Source organism: Perca flavescens, chromosome 21 (assembly GCF_004354835.1).
Source record: "Perca flavescens isolate YP-PL-M2 chromosome 21, PFLA_1.0, whole genome shotgun sequence".
Classification (NCBI taxonomy): Eukaryota; Metazoa; Chordata; class Actinopteri; order Perciformes; family Percidae; genus Perca; species Perca flavescens.
Window position 1 is genome coordinate 9,891,634 of NC_041351.1, and position 22,014 is coordinate 9,913,647.

At 38.5% G+C, this 22,014-nt stretch overlaps 1 protein-coding gene across 1 annotated transcript; it reads left to right on the forward strand.

Moving 5' to 3' along the window:
- Window positions 1-228: 228 nt before the first annotated feature.
- Window positions 229-18,886, forward strand: opn4b (opsin 4b). The gene is made up of 11 exons (XM_028568106.1): window positions 229-351; window positions 6,796-6,932; window positions 7,081-7,214; window positions 8,688-8,891; window positions 10,862-11,033; window positions 11,386-11,547; window positions 12,910-13,017; window positions 14,203-14,374; window positions 14,505-14,696; window positions 17,308-17,379; window positions 18,710-18,886. The coding sequence occupies exons 1-11, from the start codon at window positions 229-231 to the stop codon at window positions 18,884-18,886; spliced, it is 1,653 nt and encodes a 550-aa protein (XP_028423907.1).
- The last annotated feature ends 3,128 nt before the right edge of the window (window positions 18,887-22,014 follow it).

Here is a 22,014-nt window from a genome sequence, read left to right on the forward strand (position 1 = left end):
GACAGACTCAAAGGCATCCCTGGAGCAGGGATTGGACGAGACACAAAGAGCACTTCTTTCCCACCCCTCCACAGCTGCTGTACCATTAGCTCTGTCAGAGTGGGATTTGAGAGCAGGGCAGCGATGATGACTGGCCACTTGGACTCCTAGACCTCCTCATATATACTATTGTACACCTCTCAGGTCCACTTCTATCACACACAACCGCTTTAGATTAACCACCGTGGAATGGATTCTAGGCTCCTGATTGGACCGGGGGTCCCCACGCCGGACCCGACCACCCGGGAACCCTGGAACATCAGCTCCATCAGTCCGCACCGGCTCATGGAGCTGGCTCCTGTTGCAACAGCTGTGAGTATCCGGCTCTCACTCTTCTTTTAGTTTTTATTTTGTTTTTTGGTGCTTGAAGGAATACCCCGGTTACTGGAGAGTTTTTGTGCGCTGTAGTGATGCCATGCTTATAACCGCGCGGCACGATCCCATCCAGAGCAACTAAAAAGCAACATCTGGCAAACATTCGAAAGAAACAGTCAGGTTTATGTTTTTTTTGTAGTTTTCAATCCTCCACCAGATCATTTTAAACAATTCCGTATGAGCGAGGTGTGAGTGAGATGTTAACTCTGTGAATGAATGAGTCGCATCTTCCTCTCCTGCGCATCTGCGCTCCGTTCATTCACCACTGGAGCTGAATGAAGGCAAGAGTAAAGCGCAACTTCCGTCATCTCTGATGTTTATCCAGCTTGTAGCCTACTGCAATGGTTGTACAAAGCTGCTGTGGGGTTTTCTGTATATATTTGTCACCTCTGTGATCAAAGCGTGCATCCCTTTTTTGTGTTAACACCTTTGCTCACCTTTCATGTCAATCATGAATTCTTGCTTATAATTATTTTAATTTGTAGTGGGTTTAGGGACCTCATCTCCTGTCAGAAATCCTGTAACATTTCAGAGGACTTTTTTGTGCACAATAGTGACTTTTCGTGTGTTGTTGAACTAAATAGTTTTTTATACAGTAGACCCATTTAATCACAACATGTGCCCTAATAATCCCATAACAGACCTAATACACACAGTGTCCTAATCCTATAATTACGACATGCAGTCTGCATCTTAAATTCAAATGTTTATTGTCCCAAAAGAGGAAATTCCATTTGCAGCAAAGCAGCATAAAAACATAAAACAACTGGTTTGGATGCTGATTTGGATTGTTGGTTGTTAATTAGAATACATAAAGGTGTGTAATCATGCCAACTCTGACATCACTCACTCTGCAAGCTTTGTACACATTTATATGCCTTGAAAGTCAACATGTGTTGAGAATGCTTTCATTGCCAAGTCTGATGAAGGAGACTCCATCTCTGTCTCCCTCTGCGTCGGACAGTGGGATTGGTTTACGTCTAGCCTTCAGGGAAATCTTTTTATACAGATGTGTAAACCAATACAGCGGTGTATCCACCTCTGCACTGTACGTAAAATAAAGAGCTGTTTGAAAGACGGAGAAGCAAATGGGGGCACCACTACGGTAAATGTAGTTCAACAAGTGTAAATGGTTCAGTTTGGACTTTGAAGTTCAGACCTGCCGGTTTCAGTCTCTGTAGCTTTTGTGGTCTGGCCTTCATGATGGGAGTGCTGGGAAAGCTGATACTAAAGCAGTGCCCGGGGGCAGCTTCTACTGAGGCAGATGGGATCTTTGACTTTGTAATAAGTGTGGTTTTCATTTAAAAGTGTTTTGTGTTTTGTCTCTAGAGCCCTCTTTTCTTTTTACCACTGTTTGTTGCCTTTTTCTCTTTTGATCATTTATCAAATATACAATCTCTGGATGATTTAAAAATATGGGTCTAATTTATGAATGCATGCGTGTGTGTCCGTTTGCATATATGTGGTTTTGCGTGTGTGCTGGTGGCCCTTTGTGATTTTGGCCTCTGACTGCTCTGCAGATTAGAGTGTGTTGGCTGGTAAACAAATGAGTTTCCCTCTGAAGTTGCAGATAACCACTTCAGAAGCAAATTTATTGAGTGATTAACAACTTTCTCGAGGGCAGACATGCAGTTAAGAAAGCAGAAGAAGGTGTACTTTATTCATCCAGCAAGGGAAGATTCAATTATTATGTTTTATTATTTTTATTATATATATATATATATATATATATATATATATATATATATATATATATATATATATATATATATATATATATATATATATATATATATATATGTATGTATGTATGTATATATATGTGTATATATATGTATATATATATATATGTATATATATATATATATATATATATATATATATATATATATATATATATATATATATATATATATATATATATATATATATATATGTATATATATATATGTATATATATATATATATATATATATATATATATATATATATATATATATATATATATATATATATATATATATATATATATATATATATATATATATATATATATATATATGTATATATATATATATATATATATATATATATATATATATACATATATATAAGCATTTGTCAATACTGTAAAGTCTCTGGACTATTGAAAGAAAGGAGGCAGAAGTAGTTTTTGATTGGTTGTTTTGACATTAGCATTCACTATGATAAACTATGATGAAAGTTAAATCAATCAAATAGTGAAACAGATGAATTTGCCAGACCACAAGGTTTTAATTGTGCATACTAAAACTAATGAAAAGAAAAATCTGAAATTTCTTCATCTACTTTCTCTAGCCAGTCCTGCTATTAATCTGTCAGCTGAACCAAAGATTAACCCAAATCCTAATGAGCAATTTGTTTAAATGTATCCTTTTCCATCATCTTGTACTTTGTATTAAAGTGTTTAGGTCAGGTTATGACAAATGTATGCAGAATCACATGATAATTTTCAGTGAGATCAACTGTGTTTCAGTTTTATACATTACATCAGACAAAACAATAAAAAAGCAGTACAACAAAAAATGTAATAACTAATTTTGTTTTACTGTCTTGGCAACATTATTTTAAACATATACCATATACTGTAGCTAACTATCATTACGATATGCTTCCACTGAGAGACAGTAAGGGATATTTAAGGGATAACACCTGATTGTAATAGATGGCAGAAAGCAAATAAACATGTATCCTTCGTCAGGCGTGTTTGGTTTTGTATGGTTCCTAGAAATTAATTATTCCCTTCCAGCCAATCAGAATTAGAATACTCTGTGCCTAAAGTACAATATTGAATTATCACCTTTTGTTTTATGCAAGTAAAGCGCTTCCTTTACTGTCAAGGCTTAGTGACATTGTCCCGTGGCTCTCTGTTGTAATATGACACCTGGCTACAGACCTGTTTCTAATGGAAATACATTTCTCTACTCTAAATGAGCCATTGCTCTGATTATAAGCATGCCTAGAAGTAAGCCCTTCTGCCACATTTATTAAATTAGTCTTGGCTGTTACAGAGTGATTTGTGCACATATGTTGCATATAAGTCGATAACAGTAAATGTTATTATGAGCATTCAAACACATGTACACAGCTGTTAATGATTTTATGTAGGTGTGTGGGTGTGTGTATGTGTGCTTTTTTATATTCAGATTAAATTCCTACAATGGATGTTTAATTCTCTGCCTCTATCCCACTCTGTCTCTCACTCCCTAATCTTGTTTTATTTCTCCCTCAGTTTGTCTCTGCATGTTTTAAATCGCTGTGCATTAGACAGCCACAAGACCATTTATATTTATATTTCTTGCTTTCCACTGATGAAGGGAAAGACAGAAATGCTGTCTCCTTATTGAGAGACATTACCATCCACTATTTACCATCTACCATTTTCACGTCCTAAACAAACTGCAGCGGAGACTTCTATGCTGCTCGCTGTGCCTCTCCTTCCTCCTAACCGTGTGATTGGTGTTAATCTGGCCCCGAGCCGCTAGAGGAAATGAGAGAAAGCAAGAGGAAGGACAGGAGTGATCGAGAGAGATTTGTTGGACAGACGTGAAGGAGGGAATTAACTGGAATTGGGAATCAGCGGTGACAGCAGAGATGAGAAAGAGATTCAGCAGGGAGGGTGTAAGGGATGTGAAAAGAAAAAAAAACAGGAAGAAATTAAACAGGGAGGGATGGGAGACCTTGAGTGATCCACATTGTCACATATGACGGTGTCAGACCAGATCTAAGTGTGATTACGTTCCACACACACACCACTGCATATCACCTACACTCCTTGCACCTTTCCCAACAACCTTTTCACTCATTTGCTTTCATTACCACTCCATCACATGTTACTGTACTAATCAAATGTCATCCTTTTTAGTAACAAGAGCTTGTGATTCTGCAGAAAAGTAGGACTGCTAAAATTATGATTCTGGACACTCAGGCACATGTGTGTAGGCAGACAAACACACACACACACACACATGCACGCTCAAATGCATCGGCAAAGATCAGTCAAAGGAGACTCGTGGGTTCCAGAAAGATTTAGTGTATGTAGTCCGTGTGTATGGGTGTGTGTTTCAGTGTGTGCGTGGGTGTGCATCTGCTTAAAAGAAACAGAGCAAAAGACCAAAGGAAGGTGTTAATGCAAGAGAGTGTGTCGCAATGACTGAAAGGAATTCCCAAGTGGAGCTTTGTGCTCTGAGGTGCAACAGCTTCTCAGAAAAAAAAAATGCTGCTGTCAAGCGAAAAAAAACGTATATTGATATAACATCAGCTTTTAGTGAGTTAAATTGGTCCAGTATTAAGCTTGAATGCAGTAAGCAGCAGCCACAGACCGGGCTGCAATGTAACCCTATGGGGCAAATGTTCATTGTCAATTTGGTCCACTAAACCTACATAGATAGGCCTTTTTAAAACTTCTTTAAGATCTTTCCGTATGATCAGAAACAGCTTAATTTAAATTTAAAAAAATACAAAAATACTTTTACAGTGTATAGAGCCAACATATTTTCACATGTAAATCGGTAAACTCATTTCAAAATTCAATCATTTTATTGAGTCAACCCAGGCTGACTGAATAAAATATAACCCAAATAGCCAGTAGAGTCATAATCTTGGCAATAGCTCACTGAGATCAGCGCTTACCTTTGGAGCTTAAGATTGCTAATTCAATAATCAGTCATAGTGCTTTGGTCACCTTCCCTGCAAGTTTAAAATGCTCAGTCCTGACTATCTCTGCAGCCATAATTTAGTTTAGTTTCTTAGTTTTATTTAGTTTCTGTCAACTTTGAATGAAGTGTATTTTATGATGCTAAAATTATGATGTTTATTTACATGGAGTCTGGTGGCTTTGGCGAATGCAATTTCGCAGGTGTTTTTATGTTTAAAAAAAATGGAACTTACTCTTTAACAGAAAGGTCGACCTCCTTAGAAGCCATTTCCATAATGTTGTCAGACACTTGGAATATTAATCTGAGCCTGTCAGTGGCAAAACAAGCACTTTTGTGAACTTAAATACAAGCTGCACGATCGCCCTATTAACTTACATTGTAGCTTGTTTCGCTGCTACCGACTGCAGTGATCTCGCTTAATACTGGTCAAAGATACAATGTCAAAGATTGTTGTTCCCATCAGTCGCTAAGACATAAAAACATAGGAAAATAGGGTCCAGGTTGAAAAAAACGGTAGTTGCCCTTTAAGTAGTTTTACTTCATTACAATAAATAGGTAAATATTTTAATTTTTATCATACTACATTTATTTGATGCTAATACCTTTGTACATTTACAAGTTTGAAATGCTTGTAACAGAGTATTTCTACACTGTTGTATTATGTATTGCTTCTTTTACTTAAGAAAAAGATCTGAGTGCTTTTTCCACACATGTACGGATGTGTGTTTGTATGTGTGTTTACAGTGTGTCCCACACAACAAAGTGTGGGAAATACAAGGTCTCTAGGCACAAAGTTTAACTGTGTAGGAGTTAACAAGCAAAAACTGACTCACGCAGCATCTCTTCGAGCTCTTAAGATGTTTCCCTGTTGATTTCCCACAGTGACCAAAACTTTCTCACCAAAACGCACTGTATGAATCCTTGAGGCCCTGAGGGCTGAATGCATGTCCTTTCTCATTAAAACATTGTTTTTTTTAATAATTTAAAATTGTGCATTGCAACAGCTTGCAGTCTTGCCTTTGTGACACATTGCTATCCTTTGTTGTGCTTTACCTCCACCAACTGTCAATCAGCGAAATAGCAATGACACCAATGACTTAATTGTGCCGCCAGGGTACTTTTGCGGGAGCATGATACAAACATGAGCATTGCTCCATACCACAACTAGTGGTCAAAAGCTCTGCAGCGTACATTTAAATCCAACGTTGAGGTGCTGCTACTTCCAAGGATTTCTATGGTGTGCTACTTTGTACCTCTACGCCACATACAGTACATTTAAGAAGGAAATATTGTATTGTATTATCCCTACAATTTTGTGATTGCTGTACCTAAGATTTTCCAAAATAGGATATATATATATATCCTATTTTGGAAAAGGGACCAATGACCATTTGTAGTGAAAACTGCAAACTGATATATCAATACAAAATGGTCATTGGTCCATTGTGTTGTTGCTTCTTTTACTTATCAGTAAAGGATCTAAATTTATCTTCCACCTCTGCTTATAGCTATTTACTCGTTCTACTGTGTAAATCTGACTATTACATTTCCTTCACAGCGATGATCCTGAGACCTGCCGTAAATTCAGCATTGTTTTTGTAATGACATTGCTTTCTTATCATCACTTTATTTCATGATTCTAACACCACAAGTTAACCCTTCCTCCCTGTTTTCCTGTTTCTAGGGTTCTGTGGTTCCAAGCCACGCATTTCCAACGGTAGATGTCCCAGACTACGCTCACTACACCATCGGCATTGTCATCCTGGTGGTGGGCATCACAGGCATGCTGGGAAACTTCCTGGTCATATATGCTTTCTGCAGGTACTTATTTTGTACAGTTTAGAATGAGCTTCCTTCAAAAAACTTGTTCAGCATCACTGTTTTTTTTCTATGTATCTGTGATAATGAGATCATTAGTTCAATATTAATGACAATATTTCAACAGCTGTGTGTTTTTTTGTGCGTGTAGGAGCAGGAGCTTGCGGACACCATCCAACATTTTCATCATTAACCTGGCAGTCACAGACTTTCTCATGTGTATTACTCAGACACCCACCTTCTTCATCAACAGCATGCACAAGCGATGGATTTTTGGAAAGAAAGGTAACACATACATTTAAACTTTTTACACTTAATATATTTAAAGATGCTGCACATAGTACCTAATGCAACAACAACAAAAACCTAAACTTATATTATGATCTCTCTTTTTTTTAAATGTATGGACACAGTTTTAATTCCACAGGGATCTGTAATGGTTCCCTACCCATTTGAGTGTGACCTACAGTTCAAGAAAGATTCTGTGCACAGACACACACAGGTTCTTTTCTCCTTTCTTTTTCCACCTACTACCACCTATTGTAACTGTTCACACACACACACACACACACACACACACACACACACACACACACACACACACACACACACACACACACACACACACAAACAAACCTGCCATCCTCTATCATCATTTTGTGCTATAGTGGAAAAAGCAGCATCCAGTATCCAAATTCCATTGATGTCAAAGAGCAGGCAATAATGCATATTGGTACTGTGTTTTACATGAGTGGGTTCGGAGGGGGGTGTACTATAGTGTGCATTATACATCAATATGCAACCTATTAGGAACAGAGATTAAGAGGACGTAAAAGAGGCACCACACTCCAATGATCAAACACTGATAGTCGGAGCGCTATGTTTTCCTTCAGGAGTTGTCACACACTTAGAGCCTGAAGGGACAGCAGCTTTTTTAAGTTAGCATTTAACGTTAGCTATACTGCGTTATATATTAGCAGTATAGCTAACGTTAAATGCTAACTTAAAAAAGCTTTACTAGCTAGCTAGCTAGTAACTTAACACAACAAAACAACAAATGTCTAGTAACCATGCTTGCAACGTAGATCACAGATAATAATAGATCACAGTTTACCTGCACTGAGGCTGAGCTGTCACTCAAACTTTCCCTTAACACTCATTAGCCAATGGGGACGCACCCCTGTAAGACCCGCCCACGCAAGATATTTGTGTCAGAATCGCAAGCAAAAACTCAGGGAGCGCAAAGGAGAAAGCTGGGAGCATGACTGCAAACGTGATGGAGAGAGCAAAAGACTGATCATTGAGAAAGAAGCAGAGGGAACTGTAAATCAAAGGACATAATATCAAACAAATAAAAGACCAATAGTTTACAACTACACAAATGTTTTGTTTGCAAGTTTTAAGTTTTACCTTTGAGGTGACAATTTTTTTGCTTGAGTTAGTGTTTTTTGTTTGATACTTGAGAAGTTTTGCTTGGAATTAAAGTCACAAAACTAATCCCATAAAGACACTGAACTGCATTAATTTCAATAAAAACCTGGAAAAATTGGGGTGTTCTAAAACTTTTGACCAGTAGTGTATATCTGCAAGTGTGCATGAATGAATGTAATAAACTTAAGTTGTATGTTTAGAAACATAATCAGTTAATGTTTTTCCAGCTGTTGTTCAGGAGCTGCATGATCTACTGCCAGAAAAAGGACTTATCCTGATAGTTACAGTCCTTCCTCTCTACTAATTCTTTCACCTCTCCTCCTCCAGCTTGTGAAATGTATGCCTTCTGCGGAGCACTGTTTGGTATGTGCAGTATGATGACACTGATGGTGATCGCGGTGGACCGTTACATGGTGATCACCAGGCCTCTGGCCTCTCTGGGGATGATGTCTCGCAGGAAAGCTCTGATCATCCTGGCTGTTGCCTGGATCTACACAATGGGCTGGAGCCTGCCCCCATTCTTTGGCTGGAGTGAGTACAACTGCACCTAGACCTGAGGCCTGTACTACAAAGCAAGATCAACATGTCCTGGATTTCTTTCAGTAATCCGGCTTCACTAACCCTAACAACTGTGGTCCCGGATAACCGGTGTCACGAAGGTGGTTATCAACTAGTTCAATCAATCCAGGTTTGTCCAATCTAGAGACGCGCACGTTCACATAAAAGAGGCGGTGTTTGGGCACCACGACCAATCAGAGCCGCATTTTATATATAAGGAGAGCAAATTATAATTCTACATTAATATGAAGGACACAGACTCGGTTTTCCAGGCAAAACGCAATACAGTTGCTGCTTCCTAAAACAGGAAGGAAAGATGACAAAAAAAAAAAAAAAAGCCGACGCTGTAGATGTTTAAATCACAACTCCAATATCACTTCCCCATCAGTCACGACCAAGATTTAACCATAATTACACTTGGGCTTTCCATAAACTGTCGTTGCTTTAGCCTTTTATTTTAGTTGCAACCCTGGCAGTGGTAAGCGATCGTGAGCGCAAATAAAAAATATAAAAACATAATTCAAACCGATGTGCACATTGGCGACACACGGCTCAAGAAGCCAATATGTAGCCTAATTCCTTCCCATTAAAATATATAGGCTATATTTCATAAAAATACCCATGGTTGTTGGTCTCTAAATGTTTTAACTTTTATGAGCGCACCCCTCTCTACCCCTCTCTCTCTCTCTCTGCACTGAGCTCCGCCTGATCTTCTTTAAGAATGGTGACGCCGTTATCAATCGACCTATTGATTGGTCAGTAGGCGGTGCTTTTACACCGGTTGATCTCTGATCTCCAACTTAACCTGCTCCCGACCAGGTTAGGTGTTCAGCATGAGTTACCACGGCGATTGAACCCGATAACAACTGATCCACCTTCGTAGTACAGAAAATCCTGGGTTGAGCCTTAAGTTAGCTCGTTAACGCCAAATCCTGCTTCGTAGTACAGGCCTCTGGAAGCTGAGTCATTGTTGATCATTGTGATCCTCTGATGGATTTAGTATTTTTTCTCTTTCTCTCAGCTCTTTCTTTCAGGGTTATTATCTGTGTCATCATGTCAAATTCCTGCTGAAATGTTTACTACTATGTCAAATAGATCTGACTTTGCCTTTAGTCAATATGCCAAAAACATTTTATATAAAATCAATTATCAGAAAGCAAATCACCGTGGGCTTACCTTGGGTTTACCAGCTGACATCACAACAGCCCAACAGTAACTTTTATTTTTCCTTTGGTGTAAGTGTTCCCAAATAAGATGTGTTCAAACCAACATCTAGCAAAACGTCTACTTCTTCTACTTCTTACACAGTCACACTGAACTCAAACTGCTGTCACACTCACAGGTTGTCACTTCTCATTTTTATTGGCTGTCAGAGAGGTGGTATTTGAATTCTCTACACTTAACAAGCAATCATTTTACCAGCACAATCTGTGCCATGATACTGTGTACTGAACTAAATGACAGGAAACCTTCCTTCTCAAAACTCAGACACTTTTACTATAAGGTGTCGGTCGAAAAAGGACATACTGTAGATTATGGGAGGACCAATGGGGACAACAAAACATAGTAGGTATTTGGAACTGTAATTTATTAAAATCATACACTAATGCACTCAATTGTACAAAATGTAGACACTCGTGAAGGCTGCCATGTCGCTGGAGATTGTGACACTCAAGGGAAAGTACAATTTTGTCAGCTCCATAAAATAATCAGTGTTGTGGTAAGGCTTGTTTTTAGCCAAGCCTGATGCCTGGAAATGTTTTTTGCTACTGATGCAGTTGTTGAGAACTTGCGACCCCAACCATACGGTGTGAGTGAGGAGTCAGCAGTCAATGACGGCATAAAGCATTAACTTTTCAAAAATGGTCAATCACCGCAACTGAAAACGTCAAAGGCTTCATGGTGTGGGAAGTAATTACTAAAGTGTGTGTGCACTCCCACAGGTGCTTATGTCCCAGAGGGTCTGATGACGTCTTGTTCCTGGGACTACATGACGTTTACTCCGTCTGTCCGCTGCTACACCATGCTGCTCTTTACCTTCGTCTTTTTCATCCCTCTCTTCATCATCATCTACAGCTATTACTGCATCTTCAGAGCCATCAGGCACACAACCCGGTTGGTACATGCACACACACTCTACGTTTATTCATGATCCTATTGTGTTCACACTTGCGGCATGCAGCCCCACATGCAACGATAAAGACATGGGTGTATGTGTTGATATACTGATGTCTTGTTGATTTATAAAGTGTCAGGGTTTCTCTATCACATTATACTGATGTCTTGCTCAGCCTGGATACTAATTACAACACGTCGTAGTCAATTAATTTAAAACAAACAAACAATAAAAGCTCTCTTGGAAAGTAAAAATTATCTTGAATTGTCAAATTCAATCTACAATTACAAATTATATTGAAACTAAAAGCAAAATAAGGTTTCATAACTATGGTGCGTCTGTGTTTGACAGAGCGCTAACTAAGATCAGCTGTGCGGGCAACAGGGACTCTGCAAAGAAGTTCAATAAGATGAAGAGTGAATGGAAGATGGCCAAGATCGCACTTATCGTCATCCTACTATATGTCATCTCCTGGGCCCCTTACTCCTGTGTGGCACTCACTGCATTTGCTGGGTAGGTGTGTGTGTGTGTGTGTGTGTGTGTGTGTGTGTGTGTGTGTGTGTGTGTGTGTGTGTGTGTGTGTGTGTGTGTGTGTGTGTGTGTGTGTGTGTGTGTGTGTGTGTGTGTGTGTGTGTGTGTGTGCGCTTTGTCAGGGGCCACTAAGGAGATTTTGTTTATTTATTTTTTTTACAGTCTAGTGATGTCAAATCATGTCAATAAGAACTGAAAACCAGCAAAGCACTATGCTTTGGGGGGCTATGGTCCACAATTTTTAAGCAGTAATGATAGTTTACAGTTAAATATGTTATTAATTTAACTGTGGGGCAGTGGTGGCCTAAAGGTTAGAGAAGCGAGCTTGTGACCGGGAGGGTGTCGGTTCAATCCCCAGACCAACAGGATAAAATCTGGGTGGGGAAAGTGAAAGAACAGCGCTTGTCCCTCCCTCATTACCACCACTGAGGTGCCCTTGAGCAAGGCCCTTAACCCCCAACCGCTCCAGTGGAGCTGCTCAGTGGCCAGCAGATCAGAGTGTGGTTGTACTGGGCAGCTTCAGGTATGAATGTGGAACTGTGTGAATGTGATCAGGGTGTTCCTGCAAAAGAGAGGCTGCCTCTCAGTGAACCTCCCCTGAATAAATAAAGGTAAAAAAATAAAAATTAAAGAGACTCTAGTCAAAGGTCATCCATTTAGCACTCCATTTTAACTAGGCAGGGTTTTGATGGCAGCAGGTTCGGCAATGCTATGGGAGACTGTAGGAGAGAACATCCTTATACCTTAATGGATTACCTGACGTTATCTCAAGCAAGTGAATTGAAACCATATGCTGCCTGGCAGGTGGGACATTAATCCTGATCCAGTCCCTTTTAGTGCAAATGGTTATACAGTTAGATTAGGCAAAAAAAAAGTGTCTCTGCTGATTAGGAGAGGAGCTCTCAAAGCATCAGAGCAGCAGAGGATTCTGAGAGAGCTAATCTATGTCATAACACACATAAACATGAACATCATTCAGTAGAACAGATCTATAATCAATATTTTCATTAAAAGAATGTATAATGTGAAAAACTATGTGAAACGATGAAAGGCTGTTTGATTTTATAGGATGAGCAGAAATGCAAGATTGTTTAAAAATGTGAGATGGCTATGTTGATTGGATGTTACCCCTGCTACTCCTCAGTAAAAATACACTGTTTTCCAGAAAGTTCAAGTGCCTATGTATGGGATCTTTAAACAATAACATGAATATGTGTGTGAATGTGTGTCCCACTCCTTTGTCTCTACACTAATCCTGTACAAGGGAAGACACCCACCACATGAATGTGTATCATTTCCTTCCCTCATTTGTCTTTCTCTTAATATCTCTCCTGTCTCTCTCAGGTACGCTGACATGTTGACTCCGTATATGAACTCTGTTCCTGCTGTAATCGCCAAGGCCTCTGCGATCTACAACCCCATCATCTATGCCATATCGCATCCCAAATACAGGTATAGTATGCACGCTCAAGTGTTAAATTTCATTGACAGCAGATTCAATGAATGCTCTGGAAATAACACTATGATAAATTTACTATTTACCCAACCATGATCATTCTCACTTCTCTCAAAACCAAGTTTACTTTATTTTTGTGACCATGAATAAGAACAGTATTGCCAAAACCGGCCAATAAGGTTACAATGCAAGTATAATACAAATGTGTACACTATACAACTACAATATTAAGATAAATTAAACAAAAGATGCTGAAAACAAATCATTGATAAATATAAAGAAAAAGATTTTTTTTTTTTTAAACTAGCTCAGTAAAGTTTCATGTGTTCTCCCTCAGGCTGTGACATGCTTTGACATAGCTTGCTGCTAGCTGCTGTTAGTTTTCTCCCCATGTAAATATTGAATTTTATTTTGAAAATGTGTCGAATTCTTGGTATTGCGCTTTCTCTACTTATTATTGGCAGAACTGACACTGTTTTCTCCGTGTTGTCAGGTGTGTCTATGTCCACCCATCTCAATAGCTAGGGTGCTCACTTAGTCCATATTTACATAATGTTGATCAGTTTCTGGTTGTTCACCTTCTGATCAGCACTTAATAGAATTGAAGATTATTTTTTACTTGGTCAGTGACATTTTTGGCACTAAAATTGTCCACATATAGGTTCCTCAAAAGAGGAATTAATGGCAATGTCAAGCAAAAGTTCAATTGGTGGATGTGCAGTTTATTCATTTAAGTTAGTCCAAACAATAAGTTGTATCTAGTGCGGCCTGCCCCTCATGAATAGACGCTGCTGATTAGTGTAGTTTTCTTTTTCTTTGGGCTATAATTTGGTCGGCCCAGGTTGCGTGGGGACTGTGCTGAAGTATGTTTGTACTGTTAAGATGAATTTATTCTTGACACTAGTCTGAGTTTGGATTTATAGCAACGGTATCACACCAACAAAACACTAGATGGATGTCTTATACCATCAGGCTGTATCGTGTCTGATCGCGTTAATTATATTCCCCATAGTAACTACATTTACTTTCTATTAATTATAAAGAGATTTTGATTGCTCTTTCCTATTTAAAGGTGAAATTCAGCTCAGCATCCAGGGATGTCAGACAGCCCCACACTTCTCTATCAAATAATAAATCGGTTAAATTATGGATTTGAATCTTTCTCTTTATTTCTCCCTTAGGTCAGCGCTCGGTGCGTATATTCCCTACCTCGGGGCATTGCTGTGTATTACTGGCAGAGACCGTTTAAGCAGCAGTAGTTTCCAGTCCACCCGCCGATCAACCCTTACCAGCCAATCGGAGTGCAAACGCCCCAGCAAGCCCCACAGGGCCTCCCTGTCTGAGAGCGAATCAGTGAGTTTACCTCATATCTAATCTGGTATCTGGTCTCTGTCTTAACTTACAATGACAAATGCTTTGAATTACGAGTTGCTGATTTTAGTCTAGTGTGTGTGTGTTATTTTGTCTGTGTGTTTCCTGAAAGGCCCACTTCTCAGACACGGAAGAGGACTGCTCGTCTCGGACGTCTGTCATTCGTCAGTTGTCCGGTGATGTCAAACAGGTGCGCCCTGCCAGCAAGAGGACAAAGGTGAGAGGTCCCAACACTGGAGAGTCCGAGAGAACTGCCGCCCACAACCCCACTGACCCGACAATGTGTCACCTCTCACAGATCACAGTGAGTATTGGGGCCTGGTTTATTTCAACATACTGTTTCTTACATACTTTATGGTGCACTAGTATGTATTAAACTGTAGATGTATGCAATGTGAAGTCATGCATTTCTAACTGTACTACTTTAAGTGTCAAAAGGGTGACATCAGACTGATAAAGGGCTTCTCACATTAGTTTCATGATGTTTTTGATGGGAGGTTTTGCTTCTGTTTTGTCATTACGTCAAGGCTGATCTTAATCCTCTCCTCCTGAATTTGAGAAGTGAGGTCATGTTGTTTTGGTGTCCTGTTAAAGCCAATAGATGTCATGTTTATGTTCAGTATTTCATGGCAAGTAACTCTATGAGGTCATGGTGGTTACAGGCCTTTTTGTAATCCAGGCTTCTTCAGCATGTAATCTGATGTGGTCATGTTGCTTTGCTCCCCTGTAACTGTATGCTTTAACTGTGTCTCAGTATCACATATCACATGGAGTCTAGTTAACACTCTGAACTACCCGTTTCTATCTTTGATGAGTTTTATTAAGTCACATGAATAAGGGTTCCAGAAAGAAAACAGTAGCTCCCAGACTAGCGTGACTTTTACATAATTTTCTATAGGCCCCTACCATCCCCTAGACTGGAATAACATAATCACCCTTAATGTCCCCGGTTAGATCTATTGGAGGGTATCAGCGTTCATTGCTGTCAGCCACTGTGTATTTGTTTGATACTACCACTAGTAGTTCCACAAAGAAAAAACATTACAATTGTTCATCACATTACATTACATCACATTGCATGCATGCACAACTCAAGAGTTCAACTAGCAAGTAGCTCTGATGGACTGTGAAGTCTCTTCGTCTTCCCCGTCATCCAAGTTATATTTAGAAGGCGTTGAAGACTTGTCATCTTTTATCCAAAGGGCTTCTTTAGTTCTGATCAATAGTCAGGTTCTGCTTGTTCCAAATAAAAACTACTTTGTAAGACATTGTCCGACCACTCACAGCTGCTTGTCAGAAGGTCGAATAGAAGGGTCTGTATCTGACAATTTCTGTAACTTATTAAACCGACAAAGCCAACATTCACACACCCACTTTGCTATGATTGGCCAGCTGTGTGGAGGTGAGGAAGTATGCTTGGTTTGAACTTCGCTCTCAAGATCTCTTTTCTCATTCTTTCTAACTATACTTCTGTCACTTTTCATGTATACAACCAAGTGCAACATTATGAAAGCCTACCGCTTTTCAAGCATAACCCGATCCTAACCATAGGTCATGCTTGGAATATGAAACTCTCCATAACCATTGGGCAAACATGCAAGAACATCCCTGTTAGACAACAAATGTTCTTAATATATTCTTTATAAATCTTTACAATCATTCATCAAAATAACCGTCTACATCCTGTGATTCAGACTAGGTAAAACCCAAAACTTTTCATATGAACAGTGCTTCCTCTTTGTTCTAAGCATTGTGCTGCCAGGCCAATTAAAAATGACAGGTCATTCTATGTGAGGCATTCAATATATGGAGCATTTCTGTCTCTCTATAATCATCTTAGTTCACAGAAGTAACCCACATGTTGCAAACACACACTGTACAGCCATACTGTCATGCAGGAATCCATTACTGAGGGTCCAAAGACTAATCCAATAATCTGGGAGTTTCAGATTTAATCCACAGCTTGCATGACGCAACTCATGTTTAAACATACTGCACTTGTTGCAGATGAAGACGGCTGATTGTCGAGGAGTCTCTGACCTCCATCTGCTTCTATCTCTGCACAGAGCAGAGGATATACACTTTTACTTTTGTCTATAATCGCAGCTGCTACTTGTACTCTTGCAAACAATGACAATAGTATTCAGTGTGGGAAATTACATATTTCCCTTTTGTGGTTAGTATAACCTTTGCTATATTTGAATTCTTTGTTTATTTGGTCTTCATTTTTACCGAATATTGCCTATTTTTATTTCTTTACAGAAACTTTAGGGTACCTCTGAAGTACTTTTAATACCTGATACTTTTAGAATTTAAAGCATAGTTTGAGATTTTGGGAAATACGCTCATTCACTTTCTTGCAGAGAGTTAGATGAGATCGATACCACTCTCATGTCTGTCCGCAAAATATAAAATTACAGCCAGCAGTCAGTTAGCTTAGTTTAGCATAAAGCCTGGAAGCAGGGTGAAGCAGGGTGAAACAGCTAGCCTGTCTCTGTCCAAAGGTAACAAAATCTGCCTACCAGCACCTTTAAAGCTTACTAATTGGCACTTCCTCTTGTTTGTTTAGAGTTGCTGGTTGGACAAATTTTCCAACATTCAAACTATTCCTTTAAGAATGTTTTTTTTTTTTCAAAGAAAAAACATGAGATTGTTGTTGCCCCAATTTCCAATGCTTATACTAATCCTGTGGCTTTTAGCACATGATTGTTACTGTCATAAGCTATGGGAGGAAACAACGTGACATACTTTTAAAGAGAGATGCTCTTTTATTTGAAAGGTCCATGTTTAAATGAAGTCTTGGCTTGAAGTCGCTCTGTTTTTAGTAAGAATGTAGCCTAGTGGCTTAAATAGTACAAAAGAGCTTTTGATCCTAACCAACATTAAATGGCTGTGTTTATCTGCGTACTGTTCAGACTCTGACAGAGCCTGAAGACATCTCCATGTCAGACATCAGCCTGCAGCCAACTAGTCATCTGCCTGCTACTGTAAGAGTCCACCTCTTGCTCTGAGCAGTAGATGTATTTTTTTATGTATCAAGAAAATCAACAAATCCCATGAAAAAATTAAATCGGCAAAAAATTGTCAGTGTAGAAAAAGCCTGGTTTAGCTTATATGCCTGTGTCATAGGACTCCAGATACATTCTGGCGTAAGATAAATTCCTTGTTGGTTTTTGGTTGTTTTTAGGGATTTATTTATTATAAAAAGCTGCACCTGTTTTAAGTCTATTTATATTTAAGTCATTTGTGGTTTTTTTGTTTTTTTTTCCTTTATTTCATTAATTTAAAACAAATGCAACAACAGCATTTAACATGAATGAAAAGGAGCAGAAAGAAGTAAAACTTATAATGTCTGCCCCTTATAGCTATTTAAAGGGGCATGTCACACATTCTTTAACACTGTTCAATGATTCTACAACATTTAAAATTGCTCAGTGAAAATAACTCTGTGCAGCTGAACAAGTGTTTTAAAAGTGTAAAGTTATGTGAAATGGTTTGCATATCTCTTTAGTCCTTCCTATTTCCCCATCCCCCACTCATTCTAGTAGATAATCAACCGTGATTTCCAGTCTGTCCAGTTTCATTCATTTGCTACTGCTCTGATATCAATATTAATCAAACCTTGTGGAAAATCAAAGAAGTAGGAGCTTCAACCTTTTGCTCATATCCTCTGCTCATATTTTCGCACAAAAAAACAATTTTTCTACAATCAATTGGATTGTGTTAGCTGTTTTGGATGCCATCCACTGACTTGACTTGAAGACAGATTGACTCCACGGACAATATTGACTGACTGCTCTACAGAAATGAAAAGAATATTGTACCGTAAGAATCACCCAAGTTCGAATAAGCTGCTCTGAGTCTAACTTGAAATCATTAAGATTTGTAATACAAATAAATTTGATGTTCTTTCTTTTGAGCGAAAATATATAAAATATTAACAGAGACATTTTGGCCAAAATTACAAAACTTAATTTTGTAATAAAACAGAACTATCCTTTTAAAAAAATTACCTAACTAGCTAACTTAGCTTTAGTACTTTGCTCTTCTCGTGTGGAGCTATTCATTTCAGGGGGTCAACAGTTTGATACAGTCATTCATCCATCCAACCAATCGATGCCTTTAATTAGCTGTGACTGTTTCATGTCTTGTGCTGGCTGGTCAGAGCAACAGTTGATAAAACTTCATTCTCTCCCCCACCTTCGCTGCTTTTGTCCTTCACACAAACATCCAACCATCTATTCACATTCGACATGTTGAGTTTCAGTCACAATACCTCAACATCTCTCTCTCTCCCTCTTCCTCCCCTTTACACAGGTGGACAGAGTGATGGAGGAGTCTGAGTCAAGAACTTGGTGTAAGACTACGTCATCCGTCATTGTAACCTCCATATCCAGCCCGTCTATACTGCCTAGTCCCTCTGGTTTCCAAGGTAACCTCAAATTGACTAAAACATACAGCCCGGTTGCCAAGGAGCCCCTTGACATAGCCTAACTGGAGACATCTTTATCATAAGCAGCTGGACAGAAGTGCAACAGTGTGTAACCGTGTGTGTGTAACCGTGTGTGTGTGTGTGTGTGTGTGTGTGTGTGTGTGTGTGTGTGTGTGTGTGTGTGTGTGTGTGTGTGTGTGTGTGTGTGTGTGTGTGTGTGTGTGTGTGAGTGTGTGAGTGTGTGAGTGGGTGTGTGAGTGAGTGAGTGAGTGAGTGAGTGAGTGAGTGAGTGAGTGAGTGAGTGAGTGAGTGAGTGAGTGAGTGAGTGAGTACCTGTTTGCTAGTTATGATAACTCAAAACCAGAGCATGCTCTCTGTTATTCTTTTGCACACTGAGTGTGTGAGTGTGAATACCCAGTACATTTAACTACATGTGTATGTATTTGCACACATACAGTATACTGTATGTGTTTTACTATTTCCGACATATCATAGTGGGTGGAGATGGTTTACCTCGGAGCCACAGACAACAAATTAGCCTTAAAAACACAATGTGAGAAGTTCAATCTCAAGGGTTGGGTATTTTTAGTGATTGTTGATTCAGATTCTTGTCATTATATTTGCATAGAAGAAACCAAAATACATTTTGTCATACATTGCATTGCATTTTCTGATTCTTTTTGGTCTTGGTTTACATTGATGTTGATTACATATGTGTTTAAACATTACCATTAACAAACCATTAGCTGATTCTGAGGCAATATGACTACAACTAAGGGCCATCAAACATGATAAATTAGTTTATCAGCCATATTTTAAACAATACATGCATCAATGCATACTTATCTAGCGAAATAAACCTAAGCACAGTAGGTTTGTCCATTCTATATAAAAGCATTTTATATAGCAGTTTTTTTCTTAATATGAAATCAGTTTCAACTCAGAACCAATTCTTGATACCCAACTCTATAGTCTTTCTATTGTTTGTGAGGTTTTTCTCAACTATACTTGAGCATTTGAGAATATACTATGGATACTGATGCATTAATCAGTATTTCCTATATTAAAATTAAATCAAATGACTCCTGGAACTAGTGGTAGTACTAATCCCACTGAGAATCAACACTCAGAGATTTAAGCCACTTTAAACTTGTTCGTTCTCAAAGAAAACTAAAACCATGCTGCTTATTAACTGTGAGCAGCACAAGAGTTAGCACAAGCTAACTGCTCCTACACAACGTGAGAGACAAAGTAAACAAGTAACTGGTAAAGTACACCGTTTTCTAGCACCTTTTTTCCCCATATAGTGAATGTGAAAATATATTTATTTTTTGTGTATATTTGTATTTATAATTTAAAAAATAACCTGCCTGAAAATCTGCTGAAAGTTCAGATTAACTGTATTGTCATCTCGGGTGGTGCATTAATTTAAAAATGCAAAAACTTAGAGAGTCTTGGCTAGCTGTCGCCCTGTTTTTAGTAAGAATGTGACCTAGTGGCTTAAATAGTACAAAAGAGCTTTTGATCCTATCCAACACTAAATGGCTGTGTTTATGTGTGTACATTTTCAGGTTCATACTAGTTTCTCCTAGAACATGTTTACATGCTTTAATAAAAAAAAAATCTCATATACTGTCTGTCTGAATATAACGTCTGTCTGAGACGCTTCGTTTTAGCATCTGTCTCTTTAAACCCCCCTCCCGAAAGCGAAGTCTGCTCTGATTGGCTTGCGAGAAAAATATGTAAATATTATAGGGGCAGTATATTCTAATAAACCTGCATGTGAAATAGGAAGGGGAGCCACATCTTTGGCTTGTTGAATGTTTTCTTATCTAGGCAGCCACCAGGAAACTGCCTGGGTTGTCTTATTTCAGTTTGTGGGTTGGTAGGCCCTCCAGATACCCAAATGTTTGTGCACAAGCACTGAGTTTTCACAATATGTCCCTTTAAAAAATGACCTTCCTAATGCAATGCTGCTGCTTCACAGCTGACTTTAAAATTATAGAGCATCACACTAGCACATAAAACCACCGCTTTAAAATCAAATCAACCTGTGGAAAACACTGCTAATACTGTATGTTAGCCAGGATAAATTGACTGCTCATTTCAGTCTCAGTCTCTCATCACTTAATCACACTTAAGGCAGCTTTAATATGAGGTGTTTTACTTCTAAACTGGGTAATCAGACACATATACACACATGCAACAGGACATGAGAGGATACATTCAGATCATTTACCCTCTGGCTCTTTGTCATTGGTTTTTCCACTCCTGATGTCATCATGTACCCCATGATCAGTTCACAAATGTAGCACAGCACCATAGTACATCCCAATATCCAATACTGTATACCTATTTGAGTCTGTGTGTGTGTGTGTGTGTGTGTGTGTGTGTGTGTGTGTGTGTGTGTGTGTGTGTGTGTGTGTGTGTGTGTGTGTGTGTGTGTCCGCACTGAAGAACTGGACTCACTACTGTACTTTTGGTTCCAAACCTTGCTGTAATGTCTACTTTTAGATATGCTGATGACAGTTTACTACATTACTTTACTGTTATTAGAGTGTGGTTTCAGGATTGTTATTATATATCTCATCAAAGACAGTATGTACAGAACACTAACTATGTTTTGACATCTTTTTTTTTTATTTCAAAGCTCTTTTTCTCCACTTCTGTACATTGCAGTTCCCTTTGACATTCCTAAGATTGCTGCATTATTGACTATATTTGTAGTAATTTTTTTTTTTTAAATGATAAACAAATTTAAATGTTACTTGAAGGTTGATACATTCCCACCACTGCTCATTTGTTCTGCACTACCCATGAATGAATGTACAAAATTACGTTTTTTTGACCAAACAAATATATAATATTATATATGAAATATAAGTTCTGCTTTAATGAATTGATGGTTTCATGAGGTGATGGTTTCATGTTGATCTTTCTTGTACAAAATGTTTTGTGTTGCTATTTATTTTCTAAATAAAAATGTTGCTAAATTCTGCACAACTGGTGGCCATGTCTCCATGTCTTAAACTAGCCATGCATTGAACTAAAGGCTGCAACTAATTATAATTTCCACGTTTAATTAATCTGCCTATTATTTCTTTAATTAATCACTTTGTACACCTTGCACTTATGCATTACAGAGTTCTACAACTCTTCTCTAAAGAATCAGTCATGAGTATTTGTTTGG